Raw genomic sequence first — 23,558 nt, 5'->3', positions numbered from 1 at the left:
TAGTGATACAATTGTGACAGTTTGCAGATGATGTTATTCATGTCGTCTCATCGACTCCGGTAACAGGAAAATACAAGTATGAGAGAGTCAAAGAAAAAATGAATATTGAACTTCGTCGAACATCTAATTGGGAAAAGAAGTGGAGAATTACGACTAATCCTGACAAGGTCCTTGTTAGCACGATAGGATGTTTTGCATCAACAATTGAAGATAAAGGGGGTATCTCCATCAGAGGTACACCTGTAGCCATTAGAAACCCTAACAAGATTTTGGGATATGAAATACAGGCTGCTCCACTCAACATCTCATGTAACTAAAAAGATCAACATAGCCAAAGCCGGTCTTAGTAGTCTCTTTCGTTTCAATCAAGCCCCTCAACATGTCAAAAAACATCTGTATAAAATGTTAATAAGACCTATACTCGAATACCCTCGTGTCCCAATGTCATTAACAACAAAGACCAATATGCTAAGGTTACAAAGGGTCCAGAATAGAGCTCTTCGCTCCATTACCGATACCAGGAGGAGAGTTAAAATGGCAGATTTACACATACAACAAGATATTACTGCCATAAATGTACGCCTTGACACTCTAAAAAAGAAAACTATACAATGCAAGAACTATATATGCCAGATAGAGAACATCCTATACAAGTGGTAAATACCACGGATTATATAATCAATACTCCTCCTCACAGGACTCAAAGAATGACTCTCCCACAGAGGGTCCGTCGTTTCATACATAAAGCTGATTACCCTCGACCCATGATATTGAGCAACCTCCCTGATGAAGAAGATTGGGTAACACCAGAACCCTTCTATGTATACTGAGAACATCATCGCCCCCAATTAGGGAGACATCTTATATAACAATCTAATGTAAAAATTATGCTATTTACCATGGCTGGACACCACCTGTAAGAAGCCATTGTCACGTAATTCTATAAACTGGCCAGAAAATTATTGCCTTCATTGTCGCATAAATATCCGTTGTGCAATCGCGAAAAAAAAGCAATTGCAACTTGTATAATTACTACCAATTCAGAGTCATGTACTTATATATCTGTTATATCTATGTGACTGATGGGTTAGTCTTATACCCCTTAAAGAATATCTTGTGATGAATGGTTTGAAAAACCGACAAGTTGAAGATTGAGACACTTATGCAGCATATGGGAATCTTTATTCAGGAAACGTTTCGCCACACAGTGGCTTCATCAGTCCAATACAAAGAGGAAGGCGTAAGGAGAGGAGGAGAATGAGGTAATCAGTCCCTCAACCTGGAGTCGATGTGTTCAGTCCATCAATCTTGTAGAATGTACAGCATAGGGCCGTAGACGTGGCTTATATACTGCTTCACGTCACCTCACTACAGTATATAAGCCACGTCTACGGCCCTATGCTGTACATTCTACAAGATTGATGGACTGAACACATCGACTCCAGGTTGAGGGACTGATTACCTCATTCTCCTCCTCTCCTTACGCCTTCCTCTTTGTATTGGACTGATGAAGCCACTGTGTGGCGAAACGTTTCCTGAATAAAGATTCCCATATGCTGCATAAGTGTCTCAATCTTCAAAGAATATCTTATCATTTCATGTACACTTTTTAAATTACACCAAAGTGGTTGGGCCACTTACCTTTTATATCCTACCTCTCTCCCCCCTCCCACCCTTTTCCAAAATTTCTATCCTTACCCATCCTTCTTCCTTACCCATCTCACCAAAGCTCTGGTCTGGATACCGAATACCGAACTGATAAAAGTAGGTGCCAATTGGTCAGATCTTTAAAATGGCAATTTATTTTATTAAATAATTATGCCTTTTCTGAATGACTAATGACTTGTGCACCTTACAGAAAGATACCCTCTAAGATTAGGCTGTATAGGAGATACTATTTACTGATTTACTAATAGCAAATAACTTTAAATTTTTAGATTCTGTGCTATAATTGAGAAATGCCTGTTCTGATAGTTCTAAAACAAGAGTAAAATCCACCATCAGTGAAAGAAAGGTTCACCTTGTCGATAGTATGTACAAATTAATCTTCAATGCTGGTACAGTATTTAACTAAAATAGAAACTTGTGTCATGCTCTGTATAACTTCATTTGCATGTAGTGAGGTAGAGGTGGCTGGTCTTATGCATTATAGATAAAATAAAGTTTATCTCTTTGTAAAAGTTACAATGTGTAATTATGATTTTGATTTGCTAGGTACAAAGATAGCCACTATCATGCCGGGGCACTTTGGGCAGACTAATCCTAATAGTACATAGTAACTATTTAAAACTAGACAAGAAAATAAGTACATAGTAACTATACTTAAAACTAGACAAGTAGTAGTGGTTAACTGTTTTACAAACCTATTTAAACTTAATACAAATGTGAGGTAGTAAGGTTCTGTAAAATAATCTTGAAATTGCTCACAAAATCTATATTACAAGTAATGGTTCAGGTGCAAATATTTTATGAATTGGGATACCTTTCTCTGACCATGTAGTGGCTAAGTCAAACCTAGTTCCCATTACAGAATTCACTGTACCAAGATACAGTATGCTTTGAAAACTCCCACACAATTGCCATTTTATAAATCAAGATCCTTTTAAACAATTAAATCTGCTGCTCTTTAAACCATCATGCCCGAAATAGCGCTACTCCTGGCTAACCTTTTGCTCGACGGACTAATGGCAGGAAGGTCTTCGTAACAGCAATGAGGCCAAAAATATTAACTTCTGGGTCCCTCCTGAAGCTCTCTAAGGAAACCCACTCGACAGGACCCAGAGTGCACACACCAGCGTTGTTCACCAACCCCCACACACCACCTGCAATATTAAACATAGCAATAGTAATGTGTAAATGAGAAACCCACACTTTGTTTAAAGTTTTTATATTTTTTTTAAAGACGCATTAATTATTACACACCTACATATACATGTACTCCAAAAAATTCGAGAAGTTTGCAACAAGCCTAGTCCTAGAGCTAAGGGGCATGTCCTATGAGGAGACATTAATGTAACTCAATGTGATGACAATGGAGGACAGGAGGAGACATAAGGATGTATAAAGTACTGAAAGGAATTGAAAAGGTGAAAAAGATTGTTTCAAAGAAGGGATACAGGAACAAGAGGACAAATGGAAATTTAAAACCCAGAAGAGTCATGGGGATGTTAGGAAGTATTTCTTCAGCCTTAGAATTGGTAGGAAGTGCAACAATCAGGAGTGTGTAGTAGTAGAGGCAGAATACATACTCAGCTTTAAGAAGGGGTACGATATAGCTCTTGGAAACTGGAGAGCAGATCTAATAGCGACCAGACAAGAGGCAGGGCCAGGAGCTGTGATTCGACCCCTTCAACCACACGAGTACACGTGCCAAGAAATTGAAGAAAGGGCAGAGCTAAGGTCTTATGAGGAGAGGTCGAGGGAACACAAGCTGATGACACTGGAGGACTAGGGGGGCATATGATAATGTACATAATACTGAGATGAATTAACATTATGAATATACTACATTGTTTGAGAGATGGGGAAACAGGAACAAGAGGGCACAGCTGGAAGTTGAAAATTCAGGAGGCGGAGGAATGTTAGAAGCATTTCTTTGTTATACACCCCATACCCATCCTGTGGGTGGTAGTCAAAAGATTACAAAGGTACATAATGGGTCCAGTGACTGGACCCCAAATTTATGATAGCTAAACTAGTTACAAAGGTAATGAACTCCAGGTAGATCTGGTCACAATCATGGCAAGTTAGTGACAGGATCTATATGCAACTTTAGTAGGTATAATAAGGCTCTCGAAGCCAAGGGAGAACCTAGTAACGACCAGCAAAGAGGCGGGGCCAGGAGCAGACACTATCCTAGCAACCACATAAAAACGATGTTAATAATGGTATAAAATACCAACAAGCTATTAAGACAGGTGGGACTGATCACCTCAAATATTTTTTCTCCAAGGCTGATGGACTGATTACACTGATACTGTTTATTTGGATTTTAGTAAAGCCTTCGATAGAGTACCTCACAGGAGACTCTGAAAAAAGTGGCAGCTCATGGTATAGGAGGTAAAGTTCTAGCATGGATAGAGGCATGGCTTACCAATAGAAAGCAGAGAGTTACCATTAATGGAGTGAAATCTGAATGGGGATTAGTCACTAGTGGCGTTCCACAAGGATCAGTTTTAGGCCCTCTCTTGTTCATAATTTACATTAATGACCTAGATGAAGGGATTACGAGTGACATGAGTAAGTTTGCTGATGATACAAAGATAGGCCGTATAATTCACTCTGAGGAGGATAGCAATGAACTCCAGGAGGATTTGGACAAATTAATGTCCTGGTCTGAAAAATGGCAGATGAAGTTCAATGTCGATAAGTGTAAGGTACTAGCCCTTGGTAATGAAAGTAACCCTCAAAGCTATAATCTAGGTGAAGTAGAGCTTGATCAAACAGAATGTGAAAAGGACTTGGGAGTCATGGTAAGCAGAAATCTAAAGCCAAGACAGCAGTGCCTTAGTGTGCACAACAAGGCCAACAGATTACTTGGATTTATCTCAAGATGTATAAGGAACAGAAGTCCAAAAGTTATTTTACAGCTCTATACATCACTAGTGAGGCCTCATTTAGATTATGCTGCTCAGTTTTGGTCCCCTTACTACAGGATGGATATAGACTCATTAGAGAACATACAGAGAAGAATGACTAAAATGATTTACTGTGTAAGGAACCTCCCGTATGAAGATAGACTTAAAGCCTTAAATCTCCACTCTCTGGAGAGGCGTAGAATGAGGGGAGATATCATTGAAGTGTATAAGTGGATGACGGGCGTAAACAAGAGATATATTAATAAAGTACTGAGGGTGGAAATAAATGGTATAAAATACCGACACAATGGCAATATAAACACAAATGCAGTATAATGTGATCCTTTATTGACTACGTTTCGCCCACACAGTGGGCTTTTTCAAGTCACAAACAGAACTACCTGGGGTGGAAGGAACGCGAGTATTTATAGTCCGGCTGAGGTCAGGTGAAGAATGCTGCATCTGATGATGTACTGAGTGGGGTTATAGAGTCTAAAAACTTGGGTAGCTTGGAAAGGAGATTGGATAAGTTTGTGAGCAGACCTTCTACAGTGTTCTTATGTGGGATAGCGATGAAGAAGTTTCTTGGCAAGTGGTTCAGCTATGTTATAGAAGCCACTATTCTGGTTGAAGTTGTCGGATATAGAAATGAGTGATGATTCCAGGATTCTTCGGTATTGAGTGTTGTCTTCTGTGGCGATAAGTCTTGAGTTTCTGTAGTTTATCAAGTGGTTGTGTGAATTACGGTGTTGTACGCAGGCATTCCTTGTGTCGTCAGACCTGCTTGCGTATTGGTGTTCTGAAATACGTGTTTGGAGGTCCCTTGATGTTTCGCCCACGTATAACTTGTTGCAGTCATTACAAGGGATTATGTATACCCCTGCAGAGGATGGAGGCTTGTCCTGCCTACTACTGGTGATGTCCTTGATGGTCGTGGTTGTGGAGGTAGATACTTGGAATGATGTTTTGGCAAAAATGTTGGAAACATGTTTGGCAATGGAGTTGGTGGGAAGGACTATGTATCTCTTCTCGGCAGTGTCTTCTCTGGGTGTGTTAAAGATGTTTAATGCTCGCCGTCTGCAGTCTCTGATGAAGTGACGAGGATAGTGTTTAGAAAATATTTGTTCAATTATAGTGCATTCTTCCTCAAGGAACTCGTTGCTGCAGATTCTGAGTGCACGCAGGAAGAAGCCTATAATTACACCACGTTTGGTTTTGGTGTCGTGGTGAGAGTAGAAGTGGAGAAGATCGTTTTGGTTGGTGGGTTTTCGATAGACTTTAAAACGAAGTTCGTGGTCAGCTTTGCAGAGCAGGACATCAAGGAAAGGAAGAGCGTTGTCGACTTCTTCTTCAAGTGTGAACTGGATAGAAGGCTCGACCTGGTTGAGCTTGTCTTGGAGAGCTTGAACGTTGAAGCGTTTAGGAGTTATGAGGAGAATGTTGTGACTTGAAAAAGCCCACTGTGTGGGCGAAACGTAGTCAATAAAGGATCACATTATACTGCATTTGTGTTTATATTGCCAAAGTACTGAGGGTGTCGAACCAGGTAAGAACCAGAAATAATGGATTTAAGTTGGATAAATTTAGATTTAGAAAGGACATAGGTAAGTATTGGTTTTCTAACAGTTGTAGATGCGTGGAACAGTCTTCCCAGTGGGGTGATAGAGGCTAGGACCTTGGGTATCTTTAAGAGACTGGACAAATATATGAGTGGGAGGGGCTGGGTTTGATTGGTGTCATTGGGTACGGGAGTTATTTCTTGGGTAGCTTTAGGTAGAGGTCGTTTTGATAAGGACCTGCCTCGCATGGGCCAGTAGGCCTTCTGCAGTGTTCCTACATTCTTATGTTCTTATTACATCATCTTTATTTCACTACTACACCTGCCTCTGTACTGGACTGAAGAAACCAACTGTTGCATGTGTGTCTTAATCATTTACATATAAGAGTGTATGACAAAGCTCAGGAAGCAGAGAGGGAGAGGACCTAGTAGCGATCAGTGAAGAGGCGGGGCCAGGAGCTGAGTCTCGACCCCTGCAACCACAATTAGGAGAGTACACGAGCGAGTGCGCGAATGCATGCACTGACGGAGTTTTTAAATGTTTCAAGAACATGTAAGGAAAGGGGAAGCATATTTTTAATGGCTTAATTTTACTAGTAATAAGTTAAGTAACAGCAGCTGTGATATTTGAGGAGCACTTTGAGTAACTCTCGAGTGTTTTTAAAATTAAAACTTATATTCTACACACAATAAGAACAATGAAAATCAACAAATATATAAAGTTAAAATAACCAGGATTATTTAAAATACGTTTAAATTATTAGTGTGAACAAGTCTTAAAATTTGCAAGACGCATACAAGCATTCTAGCAAATTAAAAAAAAAAAAATGACTGTAGCTCCAGGTGCCCGAGACAGTTGCCTTAGGCAGAGATATTTGACACCTGGAGTTTACCTGGAGAGAGTTCCGGGGGTCAACGCCCCCGCGGCCCGGTCTGTGACCAGGCCTCCTGGTGGATCAGAGCCTGACCAACCAGGCTGTTGGACATTAAAATGGTATAAAATACCGACAGGTTGTTAGGTAAGACACATATGCAACAGTTAGGTATCTTTATTTCGAAACGTTTCGCCTACACAGTAGGCTTCTTCAGTCGAGTACAGAAAAGTTGATAGAAGCAGAAGATACTTGAAGACGATGTAATCAGTCCATCACCCTTAAAGTTTTGAGGTGGTCAGTCCCTCAGTCTGGAGAAGAGTATTGTTCCGAAGTCTGAAACAATATTGTTTCAGACTTCGGAACAATACTCTTCTCCAGACTGAGGGACTGACCACCTCAAAACTTTAAGGGTGATGGACTGATTACATCGTCTTCAAGTATCTTCTGCTTCTATCAACTTTTCTGTACTCGACTGAAGAAGCCTACTGTGTAGGCGAAACGTTTCGAAATAAAGATACCTAACTGTTGCATATGTGTCTTGCCTAACAACCAGGCTGTTGCTGCTGGCTGCACGCAAACCAACGTACGAGCCACAGCCCGGCTGATCAGGAACTGACTTTAGGTGCTTGTCCAGTGCCAGCTTAAGACTGCCAGGGGTCTGTTGGTAATCCCCCTTATGTGTGCTGGGAGGCAGTTGAACAGTCTCGGGCCCCTGACACTTATTGTATGGTCTCTTAACGTGCTAGTGACACCCCTGCTTTTCATTGGGGGGATGATGCATCGTCTGCCAAGTCTTTTGCTTTCGTAGTGAGTGATTTTCGTGTGCAAGTTCGGTACTAGTCCCTCTAGGATTTTCCAGGTGTATATAATCATGCATCTCTCCCTCCTGCGTTCCAGGGAATACAGGTTTAGGAACCTCGAGCGCTTCCAGTAATTGAGGTGTTTTATCTCCGTTATGCGCGCCGTGAAAGTTCTCTGTACATTTTCTAGGTCAGCAATTTCACCTGCCTTAAATGCTGTTAGTGTGCAGCAATATTCCAGCCTAGATAGAACAAGTGACCTGAAGAGTGTCATCATGGGCTTGGCCTCCCTAGTTTTGAAGGTTCTCATTATCCATCCTGTCATTTTTCTAGCAGATGCGATTGATACAATGTTATGGTCCTTGAAGGTGAGATCCTCCGACATGATCACTCCCAGGTCTTTGACGTAGGTGTTTCGCTCTATTTTGTGGCCAGAATTTGTTTTGTACTCTGATGAAGATTTAATTTCCTCATGTTTACCGTATCTGAGTAATTGAAATTTCTCATCGTTGAACTTTATATTGTTTTCTGCAGCCCATTGAAAGATTTGGTTGATGTCCGCCTGGAGCCTTGCAGTGTCTGCAATGGAAGACCTGTCATGCAGATTCGGGTGTCATCTGCAAAGGAAGACACGGTGCTGTGGCTGACATCCTTGTCTATGTCGGATATGAGGATGAGGAACAAGATGGGAGCGAGTACTGTGCCTTGTGGAACAGAGCTTTTCACCGTAGCTGCCTCGGACTTTACTCTGTTGACGACTACTCTCTGTGTTCTGTTAGTGAGGAAATTATAGATCCATCGACCAACTTTTCCTGTTATTCCTTTAGCACGCATTTTGTGCGCTATTACGCCATGGTCACACTTGTCGAAGGCTTTTGCAAAGTCTGTATATATTACATCTGCATTCTTTTTGTCTTCTAGTGCATTTAGGACCTACCTGGAGACCTGGACCTTGTCGTAGTGATCCAATAGTTGAGACAGACAGGAGCGACCTGTTCTAAACCCATGTTGCCCTGGGTTGTGTAACTGATGGGTTTCTAGATGGGTGGTGATCTTGCTTCTTAGGACCCTTTCAAAGATTTTTATGATATGGGATGTTAGTGCTATTATTATTATAATCAAAAAGAAGCGCTAAGCCACAAGGGCTATACAGCGCTGCAGGGTAGGGAAGGAAGCAAGGGAATTGGATGGCAGAAGGGAGGGGGGATGATCAGCAGGTTACAGAAAACAGCGGGGCAGGGGATAGTACGGGGGTAGAGGGTAGCAAGAGATTGAAGTAGAAAGGGCTGAAGGAATCAGAATTTGTGAAGTCAGTCAGTTGTCAAAAAGTCAATGAGAGAGTCCGGATGAAAGGTGGGTCCATCAGCGAGAAGGGAAGGTAAAGAGAGAGCAGCGGAGCGAAGACGACGACAGAGGTAAATTCTGCGTGCTCGTTGATAAAGTGGGCAGTCCAACAGAATGTGGCTGACCGATAATGGAGCTTGGCAATTCTCACAGAGAGGAGCAAGACGCCTCTCCATGAGATATCCACGAGTAAGACGAGTATGGCCAATGCGAAGACGGGAGAGAGTAGTCTCCCAACCTCGACACTGGTGATAAGAAGACGGCCAGTAACCTATACTCGGTTTAATAGATTGAAGTTTGTTGCCGAGCATAGTAGACCAACGTTGTTGCCAACGGGTGTGAAGGTGGGAAGATATTGCAGTAAAATAGTCCGTAAATGGAATACCTCTATAAGAAACTGGTAGGTCATGTACTGCTGACCGCGCAGCAGTGTCTGCCTGTTCATTGCCCTGTACATCAACATGACCAGGGACCCAACAAAAAACTATCTTTATGCTTGGTAAAGATGCGGCGTAGCCAAAGTTGGATACGGAGGACTAAGGGGTGAGGTGTATCAAATTTTTGTATAGCCTGTAAAGCACTAAGGGAGTCTGAGACAACCACAAATGATGACACAGGCATAGATGCAATACGGATAAGTGCTGTAAGGATGGCATATAATTCAGCAGTAAAAATACTAGCCGAAGATAGTAAATGCCCTTGTACGACGCTGTCCAGAAACACTGCTGCGAATCCTACGCCGTCAGAAGACTTAGAGCCATCTGTGTACACAGCAATGGCATGAGAATGAGAGTGAAAGTGGTCAAGAAAAAGAGAGCGGGAAGCGACTGTAGACAGTTGGGCTTTCGAGCAAGGGAGGGAGAAAGAAGAGACTCGAACAGCTGGAACTTCCCAGGGGGGTAGGGAAAAGTGAGATGCTACATGTACATAGAAAGGTGGTAGTTGAAGAGAAGACAAGAGCGAATGAAGGCGAAGAGAGAAGGGACGGAGTAAACAGGGGCGGTGAACAAATAAAGAATGTCTACTAATATCAGTGACCAATCTATAAATGGAAGGATTGCGGAGATCATGAGAGCGTACATAGTAGCGCAGGCAATGGGCATCACGGCGATCGGATAAGGATGGAACGTTCGCTTCTGCATAGAGGCTCTCGACAGGGGAAGAGCGAAAAGCACCAAGGCATAAACGTAATCCTTGGTGATGAATGGGGTTAAGGCTAGAGAGAGTAGCAGGAGATGCCGCTGAATAGATCTGGTCACCATAATCAAGTTTCGATAAAATAAGGGTGGAATGTAGGCGAAGGAGGGTTCGACGATCAGCTCCCCATGAAAGATGAGCAAGGGTTTTAAGAAGGTTCAGCCGGCTGTGACAAGTTGCCTTCAGAGAGGTAATGCGAGGTTTCCAGGATAACCTACGATCAAAGAGGAGGCCCAGAAACTTGACTGTATCACGTTCAGGGATACGGGAGCCATAGAGGTACAAAGGATGATCGGATATGACAGAGCGTCTAGTGAAAGTGATTTGGTGGGTTTTAGTGCTGGAAAATTTAAACCCACGTGTGGTGGCCCAATTGGAAACATGGTCGACTGCATGTTGGAGAGAAACTGTAATGAGGTGACAGTCAGCGCCTGCACAGGCAATAGTGAAGTCATCAACAGAGTGATGACCAAATATTTGATGGAAGACTAGAGGCCAAATCATTAATAGCAAGGAGAAAAAGTGTTGTGCTCAGAACACATCCCTGGGGGACACCTTCAGCTTGGATAAAGTCCGGGGAGAGCACATTATTAACCCGAACACGGAAATGCCTGTCAGTTAAAAAGTTCTTAAGGAAGGATGGTAGATTGCCTCGAAGGCCTAAGGAGTGGGCTTGGGCTAAAATATTATACCTCCAAGTTGTGTCATATGCCTTCTCAAGGTCAAAAAATATGGCAATAACCGAGTGGTTATTCGCAAAGGCATTACGAACATACGTATTCAAGCGTAGTAAGGGGTCTATGGTAGAACGTCCCTTACGAAAGCCATATTGACGAGTGGAGAGACTGTTGTGTCTCTCTAAATACCACACTAAACGTCTATTTACTAGGCGTTCCATTACTTTGCAAACTGCACTGGTAAGAGCAATGGGACGATAGTGGGAGGTTTCATGTCCCGTAGTGCCTGGTTTGCGGAAAGGGAGAACAATGGCGGATTTCCACAGCTGTGGAAGAACTCCTTGTGACCAAATAAGATTGTAAAGGCGTAATAGGACTGCAAGGGCTGACTGATGTAAATGTTGTAGCATACGAATATGAATGTCGTCGGGCCCAGCTGCCGATGATCGACAAGCTGAGAGTGTTGCCTCCAGTTCTTGAAGTGTAAAAGGCACATTATACTGTTCTTCTCTGAGAGAAGAAAAGTCCAAGGGTGCTAACTCTCTGGCAGACTTTGAGGAAAGAAATGAGGGGCATAGATGGAGTCCCTGAGAAATATGGACCAGATGATTGCCAATTTCATTGGCAACATCTAGTGGGTTTGCTATATCAACACCGGCAACCCGCAGAACAGGAGCCGGGTCAGGAGAATATTTACCACTCAGTTTTCGTACTTTTTTCCAGACTGCACTCATAGAGGAAGCAGAGGTGATGGTGGAGACAATCTCGCCAGCAAGTGCGTTTAGCATCACGGATGACACGGCGAGCGATCGCACGCTTCTGTTTAAAATCAAGGAGTCGCTCTGTGGTTCTATTGAACCGGTACCTGCCCCATGCAGCGCGTTTCAAACGTACTGCATGAGCACAAGCAGGAGACCACCAAGGCACGCATTTCTGAGAATGCCTGCCCGAAGTTTGGGGTATAGAATGAGAAGCTGCGGTGAAAACGGAGGACGAGAAGAGGTGTAAAAGCTCATCGATGGAGGACGAAGAAGGAACCTCTTTAAAAACAGTTAGGTGTGAGTAAAGGTTCCAATTTGCCCGATTAAATTGCCAGCGTGGGGTGCGAAGAGGTGGCGAATATGAAGGGGAAGTAAGAATGATTGGGAAATGATCACTGTCATGTAAGTCCGGGAGAACAGACCAAGTGAAGTCTAATGCGGCGGAGGAAGAGCAGACTGAGAGATCGATGCAAGAGAGAGTATGAGTCCGAGGATCAAAATGGGTGTGAGTACCTGTATTTAAAACATGGAGGGGGTGGGTGGCAAGAAAAGCCTCTAACTGTATTCCACGGGAATCACAGTGAGACCCCCCCCCCAGAGGAAATGGTGGGCATTAAAATCACCAAGTAACAGAATCGGTGGCGGTAATGACGAAACAAGGAAGGCAAAATCCGGAATAGATAATGCCCGAGAAGGAGAGAGATATAAAGAACAGAGCGTATACCACCTATGTAAGTGGATACAGGCTGCTGTGTAATGCAGCGAAGTATGACCAAATAGCTGATGGTACGGAATATCAGTGCGGAGAAGGGCACTTTCATTAAAGGTCCCATCAGGAAAAGGATCTGAAGAATACAATAAATTATAGCTTGAGATGTGAGAAATAACAGCAGAGTGTAATTTTGGTTCCTGGAAGCAAACACCAACAGGGGCAAACTGGGAGAGTAACATCTGAAGCTCACCCCGATTACCCCTGAGGCCGCGTATATTCCACTGTAAATAGGCCATGATTGGCAATGATAAAGATACTTGAAATCCGCAGGTAAGGGTTCCTACGGACTAGAAGGGTTAGAAAAGTCCACATGCGGAGGCAGTGGAAAACGTTCAAGCAGCGAAGGAACGGTGCGCTGTGAAGAAAGGAGTTGCGCAGATGGAGCAGAGGAGAGAGAAAGAGTGGAAGGTGGATCAGTGTCCATTGATGGTTTGGTCTCTGCAATATATTCAGAGATTGCTTCAAGTGTTTCGGAATTCAGAGATGTCGTATGGGAGACAATATTGGGAATGGTAGGGGGAGGATGAGTAAAGAGTGAACTGTATTGGACTGTACCAAGGTAGGGGGGGGGGGGAAAGGGTGGAGGGAACTGGAGAAGCGTGGCAGGGGACAGAAGAGGCAGGAACCTGGGAGGTGGCAGAAGAGGAAGAAACTTGGGAGGGTACAGGGGAGGAAGGTACAGTACGAGGAGGAGGGTGAACCTCTACACTTGTAACTGAGCCAGTGAGAGGGGAAGAACCAGGGACAGAGACAGGGAGGGTAAAATGAGGAGGTGGAAGATGGGTAGGAGGTGTTAACGGACCTTTTTTTGACTTTTGAGAAGTAGAGGGATGATTGGGAGGAGGTGTCGTACGAGGTCTCGTCGATACTGAGGCTTGTGAGAGAGAACTCGAAGAAGCGAGATTAGACTGAGGCGTTGAAGTAGGGACGTCTGAGCCGAGGACAGCAAAAGGATTAGATACAGGAGTGATTATGGGAGAGGTAACCACAGAGGTGGGTGTAGAAGATGGGATACCAGAAGTGGGGGGACGTTTTGAAACACGGGAATAAGAAACACGTGGGAGTCTCCCTTGGAGGCGGAGATGAGAAACTGCCATGGCATAAGGGAGACCTTCTGTCTCTTTGAGGTATCGGATTTCCCGCTCGTTTAAATAGACCTGACAACGGCGAGAGTACGAAGGGTGAGCCTCATGACAGTTAAGGCAAGAGGGAGATCGATTGCAAGACGTATTAGAATGGTCATCGGCACCACAGACTGGGCATTCGGCGATAGATCTGCAATATTTCGCTGGATGGCCAAATCGCCAGCAATTTCTACACTGTTGTGGTGTAGGGATCACCTTTCGAACTTGTAACCGATGTCCTGCTATATAAACTGAGGATGGGAGTTCTCGGCTGTCAAAAGTTAAACGAGCCACATTGCTAGGGTATCGTCTCCGCCCACGGGCAGGAAGAACGTAAGTGTCTACCTTGAGGATTGGGAGATCTTGGAGTTCCAGCTGTTCAAGAATGTCAGTGCCACATGTCTGGAAATTTTGTTGAACTATGGTATGGGGCAGAATGACGGTACCACTACAAGAATTGAGGGAATGATGTTTTTCAAGAGTGACAGGAACAGTATCAATATGGGAAAGATGAGAGAGCTCATGAGCCTGGGTAGCATTCTGTACGGTAATGATGCGCGTACCGCTCTTAAGAGCATGAAAAGAAATATCTTTACCAACATGGCGTAGGAGTGCCTTGCCAATACTATGGTCAGAAAGATAGGCAGTAGAGGAAGTTGGTCGTAAAGTGAAGAATTTAGTCCATTGTTCAGTCTGAAACCGAGCGTGGAAAGGTAGTGAAGGACGTGTTGATCGTTTCTGAGAAGAACGAGAAGGTGGAGAAGTATCATCAGCAGGTAATTGTCGTTGGCGTTTAGGCGTGGGACCAGAGTTGGTCCGACGTGGAACGGGTCGGCGATTTGAAAATTGCCGCACCGTAGAGGGAGAGGCCGGAAGCATAGTCAGAGGAGAGCGAAGGTCCGATAAATCGAAGGAGTCAGTCGAGGCCTCAGTACCTGAAGCGGGTGAGGAAACAGCACCGGCAATAGGTACAGAGGCATGAGGAATGTCTGAAGAGTGGTCCAAAGACGAGGCGGGGTCAGAACGGGGTGCGGTATCAAGAAGGGGCCCGGGGGTACCAGGTTCATGGACTAGGGCTGCCATGGTTAGGTTACTTTTTTTCTCTTAAAAACAAAAAGAAAGAAGAAAAAGAAAATAAAAAAAAAAAGAATAAAAAAAAGGGGGGACCGGGGAGGGATAGTTCCTAGGAGGAATGAAAGGGCCAGAAATCTCCCTCCGCACCCAAGAGGACCTCAGCACCGCAAGTAGCACAGATGCAGCATGGAACCCGTGCCATACCCTACCCATCATGCTAGTAAACTAACAATCCGGGATAGCAACCTCACATCTGCCGAGCTACCTCGGTGGACAAAAGAGAGGGCGGCCGGATATCCGCCACAAAGCATACCTCCTTCGGCCACCACCCCCAGAATCCGAAAGGTGGCTTCCAGAGATACACTCGTCGCCCGAAAGACACCCAAAGCTACTCCGGGATACCGGAGAGGGATCGGGACATCCCCAGGTGATCCAGATTCCACGGCAAACTACGCCACCGCTAAGAACCTCAACGGAATGGGATGGACCCCGGTATCCTTTCCCCTACCTAGGAACTAGTGCGCCTGTGGGAGAAATCCCAAAGGACAAAAAGAGGAAGGGCAAAAGGGAGGGGTGGGGAGGAGGAGGAGGAAAGGAAAAAGGGGAGGATGGGGAGGATGGGATAGGGGAGGGGAGATTGGGGGGTAATTAGGTTCGGTCTGAGGAAGAAGACCGACAGGTCTAATTCCTCAGACCAAGAGCCTCTTCACCACGCCAAGGAGCCCCCCTTGAAGAGGTTAGTGCTATTGGTCTGTAGTTCTTTGCTGTTGCTTTACTGCCCCCTTTGTGGAGTGGGGAAGGGTCGTTCACCACTTGCCCATGATAGAGAAGGTTGAGCAGAATAAGTTTATTCAGGTATACACAAATACAGTTACACAGATTATCATACATAGCGTGTGTAGAGAACCTTGGATAACCACAAAAAAGTCAGCGACTTATTTCCATTGGGGTTCTTGTTTAGTTAGTTTAATACATGTATGTTAATTAACTACAGAAACTCAAGACTTATCGCCAAAGAAGTCAACACTCAATACCGAAGAATCCTGGAATCATCGCTTATCTCTATAACCAACAACTTCAACCAGAACAATGGCTTCTATAACATAGCGGAACCACTTGCCAAGAAACTTCTTCATCGCTATCCCACATAAGAACATAGGAATGGAAGAACACTGCAAAAGGTCTGCTCACAACTTATCCAATCTCCCTTCCAAGCTACCCAAGATTTTAGACTATAATCCCACTCGGTAGATCAGATGCAGCATTCTCCACCTGACCTCAACATTCTGAACCTGGCTATAAATACTCGCGTACCTTCCACCCCAGGTAGATCTGTTTGTCACTTCATCTCCATATTGTTTCATACTATGGAACAATGCTCTTCTCCAGACTGAGGGACTGACCACCTCAAAACTTTAAGGGTGATGGACTGATTACATCGTCTTCAAGTATCTTCTGCTTCTATCAACTTTTCTGTACTCGACTGAAGAAGCCTACTGTGTAGGCAAAACGTTTCATAATAAAGATATCTAACTGTTGCATATGTGTCTTACCTAAAAACCTGTCGGTATTTTATACCATTTTAATGTTCAGATCTGTTTGTGACTTGAAAAAGCCCACTGTGTGGGCGAAACGTTGTCAATAAAGGATCACATTAAACTGCATGTGTTTATATTTCCATACCCAACCTGTGGGCGGTAATCAAAAGATTACAGAGGCACATAATGGGTCCAGGGACTGGGCCCCCAATGTTTTGATAGCTGAACAAGGCACAAAGGTAGTGAATCATGTAAGTAAATTTACTTACTTACGTTTATACATGGCTACAATCATGAACAAATTATAGAGTAATGAGCAATTCAAACGTCCACACCCGGTCACAACTGAGTTATTGGTGCAAATATTAATTGTTGGCTCTCTCACATACACGCGCGGGGCCAGGAGCTGTGACTCGACTGGGAAAATACTTCCCTGACATCTTCCTGGTCGTATATCTGTCGGAGAGCAGTGATGCAGTTAATCCCCTCCCCCCATCTACGTAATAGTCCCAGGACAAATGCAGTTTCTTAACACCTTTCAACCTTGGCTTGGTTGGCAGAGCACTGGCCTCACAGTTTCCATAGTTCAATCCCCGGCATGGGTGGAAATGCTGGGCATATTTCCTTACACCTTACACCCCCAATGAAAAGCAGGGGTGTCACTAGCACGTTAAGAGACCATACAATAAGTGTCAGGGGCCCGAGACTGTTCAACTGCCTCCCAGCATACATAAGGGGGATTACCAACAGACCCCTGGCAGTCTTCAAGCTGGCACTGGACAAGCACCTAAAGTCGGTTCCTGACCAGCCGAGCTGTGGCTCGTACGTTGGTTTGCGTGCAGCCAGCAGTAACAGCCTGGTTGATCAGGCTCTGATCCACCAGGAGGCCTGGTCACAGACCGGGCCGCGGGGGCGTTGACCCCCGGAACTCTCTCCAGGTAAACTCCAGGTAAACACCTGCTGTCCCTGTTCACCTGGGTGTTAGTCGACTGGTGTGGGTAGCATCCTAGGAGACACGATTCAAGGACCACAATGGAAATAAAACAGTCTTCGATGATGGACACACTTTCTTGGTTATCCTGGGTTGCTAACGCTAAGAAATCTCATCTGCCTTTGAAGGGTCAAAACCAACCGAGAGGACGGTAGGCAGTACTCACACTCCTGAGGGAGGGGACGCTTCTCGCAAACTGAACCATGATTTTTAAAGTGGACCGGTAAGCCAGCGGAAGTATTCCATCAGATGATCAAAAGCTCCAGTTGTGGGTCATCATATGACTAAAACCCGATTCAGGAAACACTTGTTCTGTTTCCTGACTAACATATGCTTCTCGCAATCCTCTATCCACCATGGCGCTGACGGAAGGGACACTGAGCAGCCTGGCTGAGGCCTGCCAGCCTCCGCCGCTCACATACCTGGAATATACCTGGAGAGGGTTTTGGGGGTCAACGCCTCCGCGGCCCGGTCTGTGACCAGGTGACAATAATAATAATATCTTTATTTACTACATGTACATGATATACAGGCCTAGCTGACAACAATGACATACTAATATATAGAAAGCCCCTCGTTATGCTCCGCATGTCGGGCAAATTAGGTCAGTGTCCCAGGATGCGACCCACACCAGTTACCCATTTTACTGATGGGGAACAGACAACAGGTGGAAAGAAACACGCCCAATGTTTCTACTCTGGCTGGGAATCGAACCCAGGCCCTCGCTGTGTGAAGCGAGAAGTGGTCATCACATGAAAATCAAGGTTACAGACAACTCTACCCGGGTTCTCGGTCAGGCTAAGTCGCCATAACATTAAAGTGACATCAGTGGAGCAATAGCCTAAGTAGATAAAATCCCCCTCCCAAAATTATTTAAGACATTAATACAAAATTCATACAAAACATCAAAATATGAGTTTTCTGTTGCATACTTAACATGTTTATGAAAAGGCTGGACTAAAAATTACCGTCGATGTAAGAAAGTAAGTGAAAAAAAAAAGTTATTTTTCCAATACCCAATACTATAAAATAGAAAAAATAACTTCAGAGGTTTACCTAAAGAAACAGTGAAGCAGAACACGAGAAGCTTTTCCACAACGTTTCGCTCTGTACTGATCATTAATGAAGAGTGAAAGCCATATGATAATCCAGATCCCCATCTGGATCCCCATATGGATGAAACAATACCCTTTGTTACACTTACTTTCATTATTAATTTCCTAATATCTTTCCAGAGCTTTCGTTGTGTAAAGCTCTGATAATTCTCCTATGATCTGAATGTAATAATTGGTAGACATAATAATGTTTATATAATAATGCAGGTGGGTAATGTTAATGTGACTTTCGAAAGATGTCACAGGAAACCAACATTCCCTATAATTTCTTTAATGTAACAAGTGGAATTATTGTAATATCGAAGAAATAAATATTCTGATAAGGAAATTGTATTACTCCCAGAAATATCACTAAATTTGAATAAATGTACGTGTACTGGTAGAAGAGGAAAAAAAGGGGGGGGGGTGAATGTTTCGCTAATTCTGTAGTGTCCGTTAGTAATATCGGCGATTAATTCAACGCTATAAGTGAAAAGGACTAACATCTGTAAATTCTCTAAAATGAAACCGAAGAACCTAGCGACTTGAAGACAGAAAACGCGATGCGGAAGCTGTGCATTAGACGCCACATTGTCTACTACCGCGAGCATAATTAAGTTCGTCTCCCAGTGTGAATTACAAGTCACACGACAGGTACACAGGTACGGTAACTTGATATTCGTCAATTTTCTTTTCAATCTTCCTATGGAAGGAGTTAGGATATACCACCAATTTAATAAATTGGTAAGTAATAATTTATGTCCCTAACATGAAATAATTAATAATTGAAACCTAGTAGACAAAAAAAAATTGCTTCAAGTCCACTTAAATTCTTCATAATTATAAACTAAATAGTTTTACTGATGTAAATTTCCATAATATACAGGAACCATATGTTCTTAATCCAGGGTCCCAGAGCTGGTGGGCGAGCCGAGATGATGGGCACTGGAGGGACATTTTTTTTTGCGACCCCAGTGTCCCTCAAGTCCCACATGTCTCCAGGATAAATCAACTTTAGTAAGTTACAATTTGAATTCTGTGTATTAATATTCCACGCACACCCGAGTGTGGGTGGAATATTAATTACGAGATAGTGTTCTTGTGAAAATCCCCCACATTACTATTTACTAACTATTGTATAGAAGGCATAAACACTTAGGTAATTTCCTAAGCTAAATATCAGACTATAAATCGCCTGGAAGCGTTTGTGATATTTAGAGACTCACATCCCTTAGGCAGCAATCTTTTAACCTCTTCAGCAGCTTTGTCCACCTGATCTTGTTTGGTGACATCCATCTGCAGGACATGAAGGTTAATTGAGCCTTCCTGCCGCAGGTGCTGTGCGCCTTCCCCTTCTGCATGCAGGCATGCAGCAAATACCTTGAAACCCTGAAAGAGGAAGGAACATGAATGGTTGACACTATCGCAGTCCCAAGTCTCAACTTGAGCATCAGTCTTCACAATTAGCCGTTTTAGATCTGATCTTCAAACATCCTACATCTCTCTTACAAAACTTATTGTGAATTATTATGCGAGTAAATTACCTGCATGAGGTTTACAGGGTATTACCTGAATTATTACGTGCAAGTAATTTGGGCAAGATAAGTGGGACTTGTGGGACTTGTGTCACAGTAGTTCGCCGAACTGTAACTCCCTCGATGCCCACTTCACCACTCGCAAAAAAAAGCTAGACCTAACATTAAATTAATAATTATAATATTAAAACCAGCTACTCTGGTAAATTGAAGTTGTGGACTGTATATGATTGGGCTAGTTGGATACACAAAAGAAATTCGTTTTACCACTTACCATTTAATTACTGTAGATGGATCACACCACAACACCTGCCTGACACCTAGACCCTACATTAGCCAGCTAGAGATCTAAATGTAAGGATTAATGGTGTACTTCCCTTATCTTCCGCCATCCACAAGTAATTCTTGAGGTCCTGCAAATTTCCTGTCCCAATTCTTCAGCAAGAGACATTAACCCAAGTTCCTAATTACAAATTCAGGCCAAAAACCCCCAATTTGGCTCGGAAGAGGCCGGTTTATTAGCAGAATCTCCCACGGAAACCAGTGTCCACAAATTACAAATGGTGTCCCCCTGCAGCGTCACTCCCCTCCAGCTGTTCTACCTCCCCCCTCTCGAAATTTCTCGAAGGGTCCAAATATCATCACATTTTAATACGCTATTATATTATTCATTTATATGTCCTACATTTAGGAAAATTATGTAAAATTTTCCACAAAACTAATGTTACAAACAATCGGCATAGCTCTTCACCTGAACGTCTAGTCTCCCTACAACAGACGTGCATCATCACATACAGACTTGCATCATCACATACAGACTTGCATCATCACATACAGACTTGCATCATCACATACAGACTTGCATCATCACATACAGACTTGCATCATCACATACAGACTTGCATCATCACATACAGACTTGCATCATCACATACAGACTTGCATCATCACATACAGACTTGCATCATCACATACAGACTTGCATCATCACATACAGACTTGCATCATCACATACAGACTTGCATCATCACATACAGACTTGCATCATCACATACAGACTTGCATCATCACATACAGACTTGCATCATCACATACAGACTTGCATCATCACATACAGACTTGCATCATCACATACAGACTTGCATCATCACATACAGACTTGCATCATCACATACAGACTTGCATCATCACATACAGACTTGCATCATCACATACATCACAGGTTGTCATACCTTCACGCAAGTGTGGAAGCTGCCATGGCAGCCTCGTTCCAATAACTGTACCACACCACGACTTCAGACATAGTATACGAAAACCTTTAGTTTCTGAAAAAAATTATTTAAGAAGATTCTATAGTCCCATTCTTTTGATTTCCTTCACAAACCTCCTATATAACTGCTAAAACTAGAGCATTGGAAGTTTAAAGGTCGATTTTAAATAACCACAGAAAGGTCTACACCATAACACTTAAAACTGGCGGCTATGTTCCTTGTCAAGGTCAGCATTCATGCAAGTCATCATGATTATAGTAATAAAAGTGCTAAACCTTTATGAATCATTCAACACAGTCACCATGAGCCTGCTAATGCTTGAAAACTTGCTGTTGAACCCTGTAAACCTTTATCTGAATGCTTTAGTCTCGGCATAGCAATGAAGAGTTTAAAAACTATTGTTCTCACGACCCTAATGAAGTGCGCGATTTTGCGAAGGCTATATATGAGTAACTTACGGTTGCACAGTTAACATCGCAAGCCATTTTTACATCGGCGCTTAACACTGTCGGTATTTTATACCATTTTAATGTTCAAAATCAATAGACTTGAGGAGACATGTTCCTAGATTTCTATGGATCAAGTGTGCTCATCTTGCCACCACTGTCCCCTGGTAATGGTCTCGATTTTTTTATGCTTACAACACGAAAATAATACCAGTGAAAATACGGAGACCAGGCATATTCATGTAGGTTTGCCAGGACGGGTCCTGGCCTGGGTCTTTATGTGGTGACCCGGCAGTGGCTCCTGAAGGAGTGTTGGAGCATGTACAAGTGATGTACCGTTTACAGACCTATGGAGGGGGCAGCCGTACGACGAGGACAGTCTCAACTACATTTGAGCCATTCCTAGCACTCAGGTAGTAGCCAGAGTGCCGAAACGACTCTGGAGATTCTCTGGAGGGGCGTTGAACACCTGAAGTTTGACATAAGTCCTCAAAGATGAGGCAAGAGCAGCACATTTTATGTTAAACCCTGAGGTAACACTTCAAAGAAGTTGACACCTCACATAAATAGGTCCCGCACACATACATTTGTCCAACATACATTTAAATTGTTCGCCTGACAACACTGTTCTTTTGTTAAAAATATTACCTTTAATATTATGGAAAATATTCTCGATTATAAAACAAAGTTAATACATTCCAGTACACTGGTATTATTTTCCATACTGATTTCTTCCGTATATCAGTACACGTTGGAGCCATAGACTAAGTCTAAGGCATCACCAGAGATTAACATAGACGAAGCAGAGGGTAGTTTAAAACTTAACCATTTTTAAGGCTATAATGACATTCTCCATTTTACAGCATATCAGATGCTGCATGAGCTATCCTAGCGGCAATACATTACATCTGATGGGGCATAACTTAAAGACGCTTCAACACGTGACCTAGCAGATCAAGAAGGATTAAGGAAACAATAGCAGCCACACACCCTTGTTTAAACAATAGAGCCCACCCAAATTACACAACTGTACCCTTCCCCAATTCATTATTTAAATTTTATTTGTCAAGCAATTTTCATATATTTTAATTAGATGAACTCGTTCACAATTGTCAGAAATTGTTCTGGCATCTATTGTGTAGTTGGAATTGGTTTTATAATCAGATAGTCTTAATTTTCTCTCACTTTCCATATCGGAGTAATTTAAATTTCTCATCATTGAAGTTCATATTGTTTTCTGCAACCCTTTAAAGATTTGGTTGATGTCCGCCTGGAACTTTTCACCGTTGTCGCCTCAGACTTTACTCTGTTTACTACTACTGTTCTATTTGTTAGGAACACTAAGATGTAATTAGGAAACATACCTACTTTATTCCTACAGCATTTCCTGTCAGGTTCTTTCATCCTACTGAAATAGAAAATCTATCTTATAGTTTTCAATTCCGCTCATACATACCCATGCAGTACACGGCAGACAAAGATAACAGGTATATATGGGCCCAATAATACAAGAGTGCAAGAATGTAATAAGCTTGCGTGGTACTAACAAGTTTCACTTTCCCTGGACCTTTGCTGTGTCAACCTAATAGTTATAAGAAAGCAAAGTAAAGACTTATTTGCAAGCTCTTGTTCATTGTTAATAGTAACGAGTTAATTTTCCAAATGTGAATTGGTAAATTGGACTAGGATTATCTTCACTTGTCGAATGACTCAAAGACATTCTAAATGCTAGGGCGCTTTGACAGGTCATAATATACTTGGTATTTAGTTATTTTTGATTGTGTAGATGCAAAATCCTGTCTTGATATACATTTAGTATAGTCACTAACCAGTTTGTCCAGGTGCAGGGCCAAGGTGTTGCCGAAACCAGAGTCGCATCCTGTCACCACCACCGCCTTCCCCACCACCGGCTCCTGAAGTAGCC

The 23,558-nt window shown here is 43.1% G+C and overlaps 1 protein-coding gene across 3 annotated transcripts in view; it reads right to left on the bottom strand.

Moving 5' to 3' along the window:
* LOC128697020 (D-beta-hydroxybutyrate dehydrogenase, mitochondrial) overlaps nt 1–23,558 on the bottom strand; it is a 57,737-nt gene that overhangs the window by 10,726 nt on the left and 23,453 nt on the right. For all 3 annotated transcript variants that reach the window (XM_070095175.1, XM_070095176.1, XM_070095174.1), the window contains exons 3-5: nt 23,464–23,547; nt 19,609–19,771; nt 2,667–2,822 (exon numbers count right to left, since the gene is read on the bottom strand). In XM_070095175.1, coding sequence (XP_069951276.1) covers nt 2,667–2,822; nt 19,609–19,771; nt 23,464–23,547 — 403 coding nt within the window. The remainder of the gene's footprint in view (nt 1–2,666; nt 2,823–19,608; nt 19,772–23,463; nt 23,548–23,558) is intronic.

The sequence above is a fragment of the Cherax quadricarinatus genome, chromosome 49, assembly GCF_038502225.1.
Source record: "Cherax quadricarinatus isolate ZL_2023a chromosome 49, ASM3850222v1, whole genome shotgun sequence".
Lineage (NCBI taxonomy): Eukaryota > Metazoa > Arthropoda > Malacostraca > Decapoda > Parastacidae > Cherax > Cherax quadricarinatus.
This window is presented reverse-complemented; position numbering and strand designations above follow the sequence as displayed.